Consider the following 14350-nt stretch of genomic DNA (forward strand, 5'->3'; position numbering starts at 1 on the left):
AAAGACGGATGGAGGATTCTGAGATTGCATTTTTAATAACATGCATTTCATAAAACATTCACTGACTTGTATCAATAGAGCGATAGCAGTGGATAAATTACCTTATGTATTTAATTTGGTTTATTCATTTGCACTGATAATTGCGAATGTGATTTCATTTGAGTTTTACTAAACAATGGGGATATTATGCAACTTTATCAGCTGTATCAATATCCTACTATAGGCTATGTAGGCCTACATAATAACATGCAATTAAATGTAGCAACTTGTGTAGCAACAGAATATACTGTACTGTAATAAACACGGACAGTCCTACACATCAGCACTGTTTGCCTACCAGTAATTGATGTATATGACTCCTCAAAAGGTGTCAACGTGACAACTTTTCTGACGTCAGAGCCTGAAAAGGCGTAGCTTCCTGGTTCGGAACTCTGCTGTCCACGTACACAAGTGATGCAGTGCACAATTCCGGTGTTCTTACAAAATAAAAGTTTCACTCTCCTGTAAATATAAATAACCTATACTTACATTTTTGTATTAACTAAATGTAAAAGCGTGTTGTGCGTTCTATTGTTTTTATTTTCATTCTAAACATAGGCGTTGCTGCATCATGCATATTGATTCTTCACGATTACATTCAAGGCTAATATGCAAGCTTTTACTTCGAAAGCATTTAAGGAAGTCGAACTTATGAGTTGGTACTTCTTAAATTACACGTCTCAGAAAGAGGTGGACAAAACAAACATGGGAATGTGAAAAGTTCCATATCCGGACTGATGGTTAGTTATCCTGACTTGCAGTTCTTCCTCTAATTGACTGGACACGTTTGCGCTCGGATTTTTGTATTACGAAACACGCCCGTGTAAGTATTTTCACAGGAATCATATTTCTACACCTGTAGCCTCTAATTTATTTTCATTAACCGCAATTAATAAGTAGTGGTCGACTGATATGGATGTTTTAGAAAGATACCTGACAGTACTTCATAATTATCCTCATAAGTTATTTCATTATATTTAATGTAGTTAAGATTTACATCATCTGTGATCCTGTTTGAGTCATCTTTGAGTAGTGACCTTACTCTACTGTAGTATGAATGTTAGACAGGTAAGACCACTGTTCTGTTATTGCTTAACCAATGTGTCAATAGAGACTCGTCATGTTAATTATCCGGACAACGACAACAATAAATGTGTTATAAGCCTAGAAGGCATATAACACACCTAGTGACGTGAATCATTCACAGAATAAATCTTGTAAAGGTTGACCACACTGAAGCAGTCTTTCCTCCTTAATAAATCCCAATCCAATAAAAGGACTCATTAGGATGTAATTTCAATTTTATTGTATCTACAGTTTTCAAACAGGTTGAAGGAATGGCAGGAAAGGTGCTGGTTACAGGAGGAGGAGGCTACATTGGCAGTCATTGTGTGGTGGAGCTCATTGAAGCTGGCTACTGTCCAGTTGTCATCGACAACTTCAGCAATTCCGTTCGGGGTGAGTTCAGTCGACTAATGTATATAATATGTGTCTATTTTTTTTGCCTAAACCAAAGTTTGATATTAATTCAGACAACTAAACTGTTTATGTTTGTCTGTGTGTATGTATGTGTGTTCCGTTTTGGGTAAGTTTTATTCATCGCCTCATTGGTGTATTCTTGTTTGAACTAAGGTGTTAGATAAAACAGACATAACTTAGAAGTGTGTGTGTGTGTGTGTGTGTGTGTGTGTGTGTGTGTGTGTGTGTGTGTGTGTGTGTGTGTGTGTGTGTGTGCGCGCGCACTGGCTCACGTGCTACATCCTGTTTGTAGGAGAAGGGGATGTGCCAGAGAGCTTGCTCAGGATACAGAAGTTTCTGAAAACTTCCATTGAGTTCCATGAACTAGACCTTCTTGACCGAGAAGGATTGGAAAATGTCTTCAAAAAGGTATGGGATTATTATCAACACACCATTGCCCTATTTACTCACTTAGTATGTAGGAAATGCTACGTAAACACTTAACATTTTGTTGTTTCTGCCATTCTGCCATGAAAAGCTTTTTGCAGATGCAGTTGCCTACCTTGAGTAATGTGTTTGTGTGTGTTAATTTATTGTTTTCTCCCACAGCATTCCTTCATTGCAGTCATGCACTTTGCGGGCCTGAAAGCTGTTGGAGAGTCTGTGCAGAAGCCTCTGCTTTACTACCAAGTCAACCTCACAGCGTCCATGAACCTGCTCCAGGTGTGTGTTGACACTGCCCTAACAATGTTAACCCCAGCTCACTGGCCGCACCTAGATCTGTTGCAAAGCACCAATTACGAAAAAAACAACCCTGCATACTTTAATTTAAATTATTTTTAGACACTGCCGTGATAACTGGGCACGCCTTCAATTGTTATATTTGAGAGCTTGCCTTTCCCCTACATACTCTGCTTCACGTTAAGTTTGCGTGTGTGCGTGTTGTGGGCCTGTATCCCAGGTCATGCAGGCTCACGGAGTGCACAACCTGGTGTTCAGCAGCTCGGCCACAGTGTACGGAGACCCCCAGCGGCTGCCCATCGACGAGCAGCACCCGGTGGGCGGCTGCACCAACCCCTACGGCAAGACCAAGTTCTTCATCGAGGAGATGATCACCGACCAGTGCAAGGCCAATAAGGTCTGTATGAGTGGATGGGGCATGATGTGATATGAAATGTCCTCTGGAGTATTAGTATAAATAATACTAAATAAATAATATAATGTAGCTTAATTATTTTCCTGGTCCTAGAGGCTGCATCACAGATATAGATACACAGATATAATAACATTGTAGTTGAATTAAAAACATTCTTGTCTCTGCACAGGACTGGAATGCAATTCTGCTGCGGTACTTCAACCCGATCGGAGCTCACATCAGCGGCCTCATCGGAGAGGATCCTCAAGGCATCCCCAACAACCTCCTCCCATACGTTGCACAGGTAAAATGTCTCCCATGGCCTGGGAGCGACTGGTCACTGGACATTACATTATCGCTATCTCCAATGCAAACTTTCTGTTCTTTTTGTTCCTTTGAACCACACGCAGGTTGCCATTGGGAGAAGAGAGCACCTCAGTGTATATGGTGATGACTACGACACACCTGATGGGACAGGTAATGGAGAGGCACCCAGATCAGCAAATAAACCTTATTTGTACATTTAGATTTGTATAAATCTATGAATTCATGGAATGTAATTTGTTACTTTTATTAAAGAATGGAGCTATTATGTTATAAGCTTGCATAAGTTATAAGCTTTAGTATCGATATATTTCCATTGGCTTTTTACATCTTCACATATAATACAAAGTAGCAACTAATGTTGCTACAAAGTATACTTGAATTGAATGAACACGGGCAGTCTGACAGATCAGCACTATTCTATTTCTCTTCAGAGCCTGAAAGGCTGGGTTGGGTATTTGAACGACAGAGTTGTCCACGTACCTAGCCCAGCCGTTTCTCCAAATGATGCAGAGTACCTATGAGCAAATAGGATTTCCATGTTTTGGTTTTCTTGTTTTGAACTTCCTCCACACCTTCCATGTATGGTGGCCTGCCTTGAATGATTTGCCTGATTGACCACTCAATAACACCTTTTGTTTATGATAGGTGTGAGAGATTACATCCATGTGGTTGATCTGGCCAAGGGACACATAGCTGCCTTGAAGAAGTTGCAGGAAAACTGCGGGTGTAAGGTAAGACCCACTCCCCGCCCCGGGCTTTGACTTAAATTATATTCTGAATGTATTCTATAGTGCCTGTTTCCGTAGATAATAATCGACTCTGTGTGTGTGTGTGTGTGTGTGTGTGTGTGTGTGTGTGTGTGTGTGTGTGTGTGTGTGTGTGTGTGTGCGTGCGCAGGCATACAACCTCGGGACAGGTACTGGGTATTCAGTGCTCCAGATGGTTAAGGCCATGGAGAAGGCTTCTGGCAAGAAGGTGAGTAGCAGTGATGACCCGGGCTGGGAGTTAATAGATGAACTGGCGAAGAATTAAAAATCAGATTTAAAAAAAAATGATAATAAAGTTTGCACTGCGCAACAAAAGGAAAAACAGAACATTTTAAAAGAAAAGTTAAAATAATACCTAACATACATAACAAACTCTGCATGGTAGTATAACGGAACCTGAAGAAAATGAGCAATACGATACCCAGCTTATGTACTGCAACACTGCAGTCAACCATGAAACCACGTCTAATGTCTACCAGTTGGGCATAGGAGGTTAGCCAGGAAGTGGCTGGATAGGTGGGGCCTCGCACCTTCAGAGCATTGTGATTGATGGGCTTAAAAGGCTCCTTGAGTCTGCAAGTCATTTAATTTAAGTGAGTGTAGTCCTGTAATAATTCCAGTAATGAATCTGACTCAGATCTCATTCCTCGTCCCTGTCCTCCGTAGATCCCATGCCAGGTCGCCCCGCGGAGGGACGGGGACGTGGCGTCCTGCTACGCGGAGCCCCGTCTGGCTGCAGAAGAGCTGGGCTGGAAGGCAGAGTTTGACCTTGAGAGAATGTGTAAGGGCAATGCACACCAGACCATGGTGCTATACACATTGTAGCGAGCATACACACTGCAGCGAGCATACACACTGCAGCTAACTTACACACGGCTGCTAGCTTACACACTGCAGCTAACTTACACACTGCAGCTAACTTACACACGGCTGCTCGCATACACACTGCAGCCAACTTACACACGGCTGCTCACATACACACTGCAGCTGGCCGCATGCCACTGCAACCTGCATGCATTGTTCTGGCTGAATTACTTCTTTTTTTTGGCTTAATATTTGTTCAAGAAATGCGTATAATATTTTGATTCATATAATCACAAATATTATAAATACTTATCGTTTCTATTTATTCCACTGGTGTAATATATTTACTCTTGTATATTTTATTTCAACATAGGTGCGGATTTGTGGCGCTGGCAGTCCTCAAACCCAACCGGCTTCTCCAGTTGATGATCTGTTCCAGTGGACATGCTTTCACTCCAAGATCTACCATAACTTTGCTTTTCGACACCGGCCTTTTTTTTAATGTGTTTTAATTCAAATTCATATATTTATGCATAATTTAATTCAGATTCCAAGGTATGTGCAATACACTAATCTAAAGTCTAATAACGGTACATTGTTTTGTCATTTACATGTTAGGAATGAATGTTTTCTCACATAATATAGGGGGATGGTAATGAAGAAAATGAATTAAAGTAAACTTTAACAAAAAAGTGCTGCCTGGTGGTCTCCATCCTTTTTATATGTAATATTTGTCATTTTGTGCCCCCAATAGCATGACCAAGATATGAAAGAAACAAATGTACTCAAACAGTGAAGGAATATTTGAGCTTTTCAACTTTAGGGTGTAGAAATGTAGAGCACATTGAGGAGACACTGGGGCTTTAAATGGCTTTTTGGCCCTTGGGCACCCAGTTAAACGCCCACGTCAGCAAAGTCGACCATTCGGTCTGAACGGGTTTCGGTCTTTAGGGCTGAGCAGGAAGTGCTTGAGTGGGAACCCTGTAAAAAAAAAAAACAGGGAGAGAGCCGGCAGAAATAAAAGATGGAAATGGTGACAGACATGGGGTCGACTCGACTCTATCGGTCGTCGGGTGAACCGGGTCATCATCAGTGAGTATCAAAATAATTTATCACGAGTATCGGCGTTAAAAAAAAAATGGGGGCGAGTTGGGGCGTAAACGGGTCTTGCGGACATCGCATGCCCGAGACGAGTCTCTGGAATCAGCAGCAGGCAAATACGACTCCCCGCGTTCATGTGGTCTTGGGATTTTCAATCCACGCAAAGACCATTGTCATTTAAACCCACAGAAAACGGGTGTTGCAGTTTATATAATTGAAGGCGTATATATGAGCCTCTGTGTCTGCAACTTCCTTTTCTATTGTGTTGGAGCGGTAGCCTGCAAGTGGGCGTCCCTCCAGTGCTGAGTTGAGCTGAGCGCTGCTCTCTCCAGAGCCGAGATGCTGCTGCCCGCTTTTTGTTGGACTGTTGCTAGATCCACAAACGTACGTCTAAATGGGAAAAAGTCACTCAACACGAATGTATAGTTCTATGCATCTGGTTTACAGTTGATGGATAACGGGTGTTGCACCGTAGGTAAGCCTACTCGGGCAATGCGTCGCTTAATTGGAAACGCATGCGATGCCTTTGGCAGTGACTCTAGACACAGGTAGTATTTACACAACGCATCGGTAGGATACGATAGATTTTTATTCATGTGGGTTTTAGTTTACATCTTTAGAGATTTCACGTGGTCTACGTTTCTTACGGGACGACGCCAGGGGTTTTGTCACCCGATGCTTTTTCAGTGTCGGGTGTTACCCATCAGTAGTCTTTAATGGACGGTTCAGTCAGCCACTCACAGCACAGAGGCAGCTCTAATGGGCGGGTCCTCTGTAGAGTCGGCATAAAGCCACCCTGAGAAACAAAGACTCAATCTTTGCCAACCTATACATCATTTTTTTTATTTATTAATTGTTATTTATTTAATGGGGATGTCGTATTGAATTATATTGAGCTGAAACAATGGGTTGCTCATTGTCAAGGCGAAAACGTAAAGAAGACCAAATAAGGGTGTGTCTAGATACTAGATACTAGACTAGATGTTTTGAATACAAACGTCATGCCTCTGCCTTCTCCTTACAAACCAATTTTTTTATTTTAAGCTAAATCAAGCAAATTATTGGTTCCAACAACATAGCACAAATACAAATATCCCCTCCCTGACAACAAAGCAACTCACCAACATAACAGAAACATAACAACACAAAAAGATCGGTCTGTAAGATTCTGTAGCCGCAAACAAGAATCACTACACCCCACCATGTCCGTCCACTAACCCCTGCTGATGTGGTGGCAGGCAGGCCCAGCGATGGTTCAACGCGGCGGACATCACGGTGGCCCACCAGAGACACCTGCTGAAGCAGCTGGACCAGCAGCGCTGCCAGGAGCTGTTCTGCGACTGCAGCGTGCTGGTGGAGGGGCAGCTGTTCCGCGCCCACCGCAACGTCCTGTTCGCCAGCAGCGGCTACTTCCGCATGCTGCTCTCCCCGCAGGGCTCGGAGCGCGGCCTTCACCCGGCCGTGTCGGACACGGCCACGGCCACCTTCGACACCTTCAGCCCCGACACCTTCGCCCTCATCCTGGACTTCATCTACTCGGGCCAGCTGGACCTGTCCAGCCACAACGTGATCGAGGTGATGTCGGCCGCCAGCTACCTGCAGATGAACAGCGTCATCAACTACTGCAAGACCTTCATCAAGTCCTCACTGGAGATCAGCGTCAAGGAGGAAGAGGAGGAGCTAGAGGTGGAGAGGGGGGGTGGGGGCGGCGGCGGTGGCGGCATCGACCTGATGGAGGCGCAGGGCCCGTTCTCCTGCGACGACGACGACGACGACGATGACGAAGAGAACCTCTCGGACCAGGAGGGCGACCCTCATCGTCATCATCAACCGCCTCCTCACCTCCGTCTCCACCCGCAGGGCGCTCAGACCCCCGCGGGCTCCGTGAGCCCCCCGCCGGCCCTGTGGACCCACGACGGGGCCCACCTGACCCAGCAGGTGTTCATGCTGAAGGACCTGGATCAGACGGCGCCGGCGCTGGCCGCCAGGGCCGACAACGGCGGTGACGGCGGTGACGGCGGCGGCGCCAGCCCGGCTCACGCGGGGCTGGAGGAGGCCAGCACCGGGGTGGAGGACCTCCTGGACCCCCTGTTCACCGTGTCCGGCCCGGAGCAGCGGCGCAGGAAGAGGGGCGCCAGGCGGACGGGACCCTACTGCACGCGCTCGTCCACCAACAACGACCCGCCCGAGGTGCAGGAGGCGCGGTCGCAGAAGGCGGAGAAGGCGGAGGAGCTGTACGCCACCCTGCCCACCATCGTGGGGGTCATCGGACAGTTTCACAACGGTGATACTTCTGGTTTGTTTTTAAAACTCAGCTGGGTGGCCGTTTGCCTTTTCTGGATGTCAGGTGTAACAATCTCTTCACAGGGCCATGTGTTTAGATGAGGATACATTCTACTATCAGTTACTGGTTCCACAGTCAAATGTATTCATGGCAAAGAAGAGGACAGAGAGCTGCAGGGTGGACAGTATACTCATTCATTATAATTAAGAATAATTAATGAATTAATAACTTATTAATTATACAGACGTTTTTACCCATAATCCCCCTCCCCCCCCAAAACGTTGATACTATCCAACCTGATACAAAAATCCTGTTTATTTTTTTTCAACTTCCTGTCTGGCTCTCCCCTCAGATTCCAACCCCACCCTGCGCTACAAGTGTCCCTTCTGCACGCACACCGTCAAGAGGAAGGCGGACCTGAAGCGCCACCTGCGCTGCCACACGGGCGAGCGGCCGTACCCGTGCCAGGCCTGCAACAAGCGCTTCACCCGCCTGGAGCACCTGCGCAGCCATTTTGAAACGGTACAGGAGACGTTTGTGCTGCTGAAATACCTTTTTCAGAAGGGAGTTAAAGGTGACCTAGATGTATGACAGATAGATGAACAACGTTTGCTACAGTCCACTGGGTAGGCTGGTAGACTGATCTATCCAGCGCACATCTAGGTGGACACGCCCACTTGTGATGTCAGAAGAGGCAGATTTTCAAAACGGCTTGTAATGGCTTATCACACTCACACCTGGTGGTATAATATGTCACCTTTAAACACGCACATTGACAATCAACGTTGATCCTGCTTCTTTATTGGTGAAAGTAAACCCGTTTGGAGCAATATAGTGAGCAGACTCTACTCTTCCTACTCTTACTAGTCCTATAACACTTTTATAAACTTCTTTATTTTCAGTAATATGAAACGTAAAAACATTGTACTGAAAAAAAGATAATTTCTTGCCCTGTGATTAGCTCTACTATTTAAAATTATTTTAAAAACTGAATTAAAGCTGGTTTTACTAGCTTGTGATTCATCTCAATAGTTTCCTCACTGATAAGCTATTCTGAAGAAGGTCTGTCCCTCCTCCAATTGAAAGTTTGACAACTATGAACCAGAAGTCCCAGATAATGATAAAGACATTTCTGTGGGATTATGACCCCCTCGCTCTCATTTCTCTTGGACCGTTACAGATCCATCAGGCGCGGAAGCTGGTGTGCAAGAAGTGCAAGTGTCCGCTGACGGAGGAGGCCAGCCACGTGGTGTGCGAGGGCACGCGGCGCTACCGCATCTGCGCCACGTGCATCCAGGAGGAGGTGGGCTTCGAAAGCCTGCCCATGGAGGACAGCCTGGAGGGCCTTGACCAGGAGCCGGCCCTGCTGCTGGGGGTGGACGGCGAGGAGGAGGGGGAGACCCAGAGGTCCTGGCTGACCAGCATGGAGCAGGAGGACGACGAAGACGAGGACAATCTGGCGGAAGACTCGGGGACCGACCTCATTATCCACGAGGTGGACGACAGTGACGAGGAAGTGCAGTGAACAGAGGCCAATATGAAAAACGTGTGTGTGTGTGTGTGTGTGTGTGTGTGTGTGTGTGTGTGTGTGTGTGTGTGTGTGTGTGTGTGTGTGTGTGTGTGTGTGTGTGTGTGTGTGTGTGTGTGTGTGTGTGTGTGTGTGTGTGTGTGTGTGTGTGCACACTGATGACTGATGTTCATGACTGATGTTTATAACATATTTATATACTGTATCATCTGGTCAACGATGGAAATGCAAACGTTAACGTATACTAGTTAGAGCCAAGGGGGAAAATATTATTTCAGGAGTAATGTTTTTAATCCTGTGGAGTTTTTGTGATTACTTATGAGTTTAAAGTATTCAAAGCATGCACTAGGTACAGTTTTCATTTCTTAATACAATTATTTTATTGAATTATGCATGCAAGGGCCTTCTTGGTAATGAAACTGTTTAGAAGAAATCCAGGTTTGACAAAATATCGAGCGCACTAAAGAGAACGTGCCAAAATCATTTTATTTAATATACACATTTCTAGTTCATGTTCCTCTGTGAGACTTTGATATCACAGTTTGATTTATTGTGTACATACTTGAAAGTATTTATTAAAATATTTTTTTTATTACTTTTTTCACAAATTAAAGATATTTTCATATGATTCCTCGTGCTGTTTTGTGTGTCCTATACATAGGGGTCATGAGCAGCTACATTATATCTACTGGCCAGCAGATGGCAATAAAGCACCACATTTATTAAAGCTGCCTGGCGATAAAGGAAACCTCACAGGCTAGAGCAACATGGCGGCGCTCATCAGAACCATCAACAGAAGCATTTTTATCTCCAGGATGGGTCATCCGTGTTTAGCCCTCGGCGGCTCCGCTGCTGTGGCAAAATCAGTAAGTGTCACCCAATTCTAGTGGATGCCAATAAATAAGATTATGCCTGATGCCAGCTTTGTTTAAGATCATTGCTACGATGTTTTGATGACGGTAGCTAGCTTCCTTAAGTAATCTGACCCTGCCAACATTTCTGCACTTTGTCCACTGCGATATTTAAATATGTTGGTCTCTCTGTTACTTGTAGGTTGGTGTAAGTTCAAGTAAACGTCTTCCTGCTAGCGTGAAGATAGTGGAGGTCGGACCCCGAGATGGCCTCCAAAATGAAAAGGTAACGTTCATTAAGCACCCATGGTTAACGTAGCCTAATAGAAAACAAAACATCAGTGTATTCACAGGGGCATATGAACGTGTTATAATAAGTCAACTGCTGTTGATCTTTTTTCACGAGTTGCTATCTCCATCTCCAGACGATTGTACCTGCAGAGACAAAGATTCGATTGATTGACATGTTGTCCGATTCCGGCCTGTCAGTCATTGAAGCCACCAGCTTTGTGTCCCCCAAGTGGGTTCCACAGGTAATCTTCTTGACATACAGCATTTATTCGGAAAAGTCAATGCCAATGATTAATACTATGTCACACGCGTGCTACATCAGATGGACGCATTTGTACTGTTTAACTCATGGTGTTCATTAACATCTCTGTTTTGAATTACAGATGGCCGATCAGATGGAGGTCATGAAGGGGATCCGTAGGAAGCCTGGTGTCTCCTACCCGGTCCTCACCCCTAACCTCAAGGGCTTCCAGGCCGCTGTAAGTAGTCCTCTTTACCACACCAGTTGCCTACCACTGCAATACAACCTCAAGGAAAGCACCAAGTCCACTGCCACTTGTAGTCCTCTCCCTTACTGTTTGTTTAGCAAGCATTAACAGCTCGTAAGGAAGACATATTTTAAATCTTTTCACTAGTAGCGGGGCTGTCCCTCCTGATGGACTTTCGTGTTTGGTTACAAACAGCATTTGTGTCCACAATCAAGCATTTACATTTTGTAGAATAGTTTATGCCAACTATTGGTATTTGCATTGAATTATTTGCTACCAATTATTTGGCAATACATTCCCAAAGGAATCCATCAGCACTTTGAAAAAAGATCTGCAAACCTTCTGCTCACATAATGTACTGGATGGCACTGAAGCATAACTCTATTGGCTCATAGGCAGATTCAATACTGTGTTAAACTGAGGACCAATAATTGATCCTCAGACCTCAACCTCCTCGTCCCTCCTATGACACATGCCTGTTAATTTATTTGGTGGCAAAACTTTGATAAAGTTAAGATAAGGCATATTCAAGTTCTATGATGGCAGTTGGAAAAAAAGTGGGAATCATTTGAATAGTGAAAAATCGGAAGACCGAAGTGGGAATACCAAACCAACAGAATGTATTTTGTAATTCTGTCTCTGGCAGGTTGAGGCGGGAGCTTCGGAGGTCGCCATTTTCGGAGCAGCCTCTGAGCTCTTCAGCAAGAAGAACATCAACTGCTCTGTGGAGGAGAGTCTGCAGCGCTTCGAGCAGGTCATGGTGGCAGCTAAAGCGGCCGGTGTACCCGTCAGAGGGTAGGGGAACATGCGTCGGAAATGCACATTATCGCAGTCAGCCACAGACTCAAACGCTCAGGGCTCGATCTTTTCCTTCTAAAACTGAACTCTCACTCTCTCACTCTCACTCACTGAACACCCTTTCCCTCCCCCTCAATACAGCTATGTGTCCTGTGTGCTAGGATGCCCGTACGAAGGCAAGGTGGCGCCTGCTAAAGTCGCACAGGTAAGTACTTTGACTAGGGTCGAGGCGGGACTCATGCTCTTCTCTGCTTGAGACTTGTCAGGAACCTTGTATGCGATTGCTTACCTGGCTGTCTGGGTTTTGTACATTTATTCGTCATACTTAAGCAGTTAAACTCACAATGGCACATAGCTATTGGTACACTTTATTTTCCTATATCCTATATAACATGTCTGCTAGCATGTTAGCTGGTTGAAAGCCTTTAAGCTCCAGAAAATGCGCCCCTTAGTCTTGGGTGTTTTCAGAATATCAGGCTTAAATTACTTTCCTGTCTTCTTCGTAGGTAGCAAAGCGTCTGTACTCCATGGGCTGCTACGAGATCTCCCTGGGCGACACCATCGGGGTGGGCACCCCGGGGGGCATGAGCGAGATGCTGGAGGCCGTGAGCAAGGTGGTGCCGGTGGGGGCGCTGGCCGTGCACTGCCACGACACCTACGGCCAGGCCCTGGCCAACATCCTGGTGGCCCTGCAGGTCAGGGCTCGTGCTTCTCTTGATCCACATGTGCACAGTGTTTGGTCGCTCGGTCATTAGAAAGAGGAAGTGACTCACTTTCCGTCATGTTATGTAATTCTATTGTTGTTGTAATGTTGACCAAAAAAAAAAGACAAACTGTGCTTTTTGATTAAAAGCAAGGGATTTCCTTTAGAATATGCTCTGACTTTGAAAAGTCTTGACTTTTCAAAAGTAATGTTAAATGTAGTACATTTATTTTGATTTTGATTTTTAATCATGTAAATCAAGTGCAGCTTTCAGTGGTGTGTATTCTTGAGACAGTTGACCGAAGGAAGCCTATATGATTGTGTTCTTATACCAGTGCTGTGTTATAACCTGCATTATGATGATGATGATGTTGTTGTTGTTGTTGTTTTGTCAGATGGGTGTCAGTGTGGTGGACTCCTCGGTGGGCGGGCTGGGCGGCTGCCCCTACGCCCAGGGGGCTTCTGGGAACGTGGCGACGGAGGATGTTGTGTACATGCTGCACGGCCTTGGCATCCAGACGGTAAGAATCCATCCCTGGTTTTATGTTAGCGCCCATGACATTTACCCCCAAACTCTTCCACTTTCATTGTACTGCCCATTACAGCCACTTCCTAGTTCTTCCCATGGGAAAAAAAGGCATTATCTGTGGTAATCACTTGCACGGATGTTTTACTGTATAAACAGGAATGTTATTAACTTTTTTATGTTTTCCGTCTTTGATGCATTATCTTTTCCATCACAGTCAAACCTTAAACCCCGCCCCCCGAGCTCTTGAAAGGTCTTGACGTCAGCACGCCCACCTCTTTATTGACGCTAGTTACTTGCTTTGCTCCGTTCCCCGCTCTCTTTATTCTCTTCATGTCAGGGCGTGGACCTCCCCAAGTTGATGGATGCCGGAGCTTTCATCTGCCACTCCCTCAATCGAAGGACCAGCTCCAAAGTGTCCCAGGCCACCCACTGCAAGCTGTGAGACGGATCCCGGTCCCGCGGCCCACGTCTAGTGCAATACATCGTTTTCAAAGAAAATTGCAAAAGTTGCGTTCTCTCGGGGTGGGAAGGTCTGGGTTTGTACACGTGGCTGGCAACACCAAAATCCCAACAGCTGGTAACACATTTGGAAAAAAGTTACTCTGTGGCATTAATATGGGATAATCCCGTGACTCCTACTAGGGACACAAGTACATCAAGTACTCAAGATTGGTTCTCTATGGTGCCTTATATACATAGTCTGCTGAACTACATCCAAATGCCAGTCACACGCATACTGTTTGATTTTCTTTCCACTTTGTTGTAAAACTCTTTGGAGACAGCCGTTCATTCATATTTGTTATACTATAGACATTTTAAGGACTTGAGAAACCAGTAATGATGATGATGTATGTTGGGTGTGATTACAAAGGGCACAAATGTCACTATTAGATTTCTATGAGCATCAGGAAATAATGGCTTAATGATGGTCAAGATCACTTTTCCAATGGAAGAGGGGCGATCATCAGCTACCATGATGCAACAGTGGTTCACATTAATTTAACTTTTTCAATGTTTTTGTTTCTAAACTACTCATACACACACTGTGTGTGTGTGTGTGTGTGTGTGTGTGTGTGTGTGTGTGTGTGTGTGTGTGTGTGTGTGTGTGTGTGTGTGTGTGTGTGTGTGTGTGTGTGTGTGTGTGTGTGTGTGTGTGTGTGTGTGAAAAAAACTGTGTGTGAGAGGTTAAGAATAAAAAAAATAATTACTAAATAACTGCTGCTTGTCACAATCGTGTCTTTTTGACC

At 45.0% G+C, this 14350-nt stretch overlaps 3 protein-coding genes across 4 annotated transcripts; all 3 read left to right on the forward strand.

Moving 5' to 3' along the window:
• The first annotated feature begins 723 nt into the window (after positions 1–723).
• On the forward strand, positions 724–5209 carry gale (UDP-galactose-4-epimerase). 2 transcript variants are annotated; one of them, XM_084482572.1, is made up of 11 exons: positions 724–862; positions 1357–1497; positions 1811–1926; positions 2107–2220; positions 2459–2635; positions 2823–2936; positions 3043–3109; positions 3605–3690; positions 3857–3934; positions 4393–4507; positions 4904–5209. In XM_084482572.1, the coding sequence occupies exons 2-11, from the start codon at positions 1377–1379 to the stop codon at positions 4954–4956; spliced, it is 1041 nt and encodes a 346-aa protein (XP_084338698.1). In that variant the 5' UTR covers positions 724–862; positions 1357–1376; the 3' UTR covers positions 4957–5209. The 2 variants fall into 2 exon arrangements, with proteins under 2 accessions (XP_084338698.1, XP_084338699.1); XM_084482573.1 differs by having other exon boundaries at positions 1817–1926.
• Positions 5210–5504: 295 nt separating this feature from the next.
• zbtb8a (zinc finger and BTB domain containing 8A) lies at positions 5505–9558 on the forward strand. The gene is made up of 4 exons (XM_084482666.1): positions 5505–5622; positions 6870–7915; positions 8268–8437; positions 9096–9558. The coding sequence occupies exons 1-4, from the start codon at positions 5555–5557 to the stop codon at positions 9438–9440; spliced, it is 1629 nt and encodes a 542-aa protein (XP_084338792.1). The 5' UTR covers positions 5505–5554; the 3' UTR covers positions 9441–9558.
• Positions 9559–10177: 619 nt separating this feature from the next.
• On the forward strand, positions 10178–14147 carry hmgcl (3-hydroxy-3-methylglutaryl-CoA lyase). Its single transcript, XM_084481763.1, has 9 exons — positions 10178–10309; positions 10497–10580; positions 10720–10827; positions 10969–11064; positions 11720–11868; positions 12013–12076; positions 12378–12566; positions 12970–13095; positions 13441–14147. Exons 1-9 carry the CDS (start codon positions 10211–10213, stop codon positions 13543–13545), a joined length of 1020 nt encoding a protein of 339 aa, XP_084337889.1. The 5' UTR covers positions 10178–10210; the 3' UTR covers positions 13546–14147.
• Positions 14148–14350: the final 203 nt, after the last annotated feature.

The sequence above is a fragment of the Micromesistius poutassou genome, assembly GCF_964030765.1.
Source record: "Micromesistius poutassou genome assembly, chromosome: 17".
Classification (NCBI taxonomy): domain Eukaryota; kingdom Metazoa; phylum Chordata; class Actinopteri; order Gadiformes; family Gadidae; genus Micromesistius; species Micromesistius poutassou.

What these genes read in the sequence shown, in the direction of transcription:
- gale (XM_084482572.1), top strand. Translation starts at nt 1,377, where the DNA reads ATGGCAGGAAAGGTGCTGGTTACAGGAGGAGGAGGCTACATTGGCAGT. An exon ending in AGAAGGCTTCTGGCAAGAAG is followed by an intron (nt 3,935 to 4,392) that starts GTGAGTAGCAGT and finishes TGTCCTCCGTAG; the next exon opens with ATCCCATGCCAGGTCGCCCC. An exon ending in GTTTGACCTTGAGAGAATGT is followed by an intron (nt 4,508 to 4,903) that starts GTAAGGGCAATG and finishes ATTTCAACATAG; the next exon opens with GTGCGGATTTGTGGCGCTGG.
- zbtb8a (XM_084482666.1), top strand. Translation starts at nt 5,555, where the DNA reads ATGGAAATGGTGACAGACATGGGGTCGACTCGACTCTATCGGTCGTCG. An exon ending in GGTGAACCGGGTCATCATCA is followed by an intron (nt 5,623 to 6,869) that starts GTGAGTATCAAA and finishes ATGTGGTGGCAG; the next exon opens with GCAGGCCCAGCGATGGTTCA. An exon ending in TGCGCAGCCATTTTGAAACG is followed by an intron (nt 8,438 to 9,095) that starts GTACAGGAGACG and finishes GGACCGTTACAG; the next exon opens with ATCCATCAGGCGCGGAAGCT.
- hmgcl (XM_084481763.1), top strand. Translation starts at nt 10,211, where the DNA reads ATGGCGGCGCTCATCAGAACCATCAACAGAAGCATTTTTATCTCCAGG. An exon ending in TCAAGGGCTTCCAGGCCGCT is followed by an intron (nt 11,065 to 11,719) that starts GTAAGTAGTCCT and finishes TGTCTCTGGCAG; the next exon opens with GTTGAGGCGGGAGCTTCGGA. An exon ending in GCCGGTGTACCCGTCAGAGG is followed by an intron (nt 11,869 to 12,012) that starts GTAGGGGAACAT and finishes CCCTCAATACAG; the next exon opens with CTATGTGTCCTGTGTGCTAG.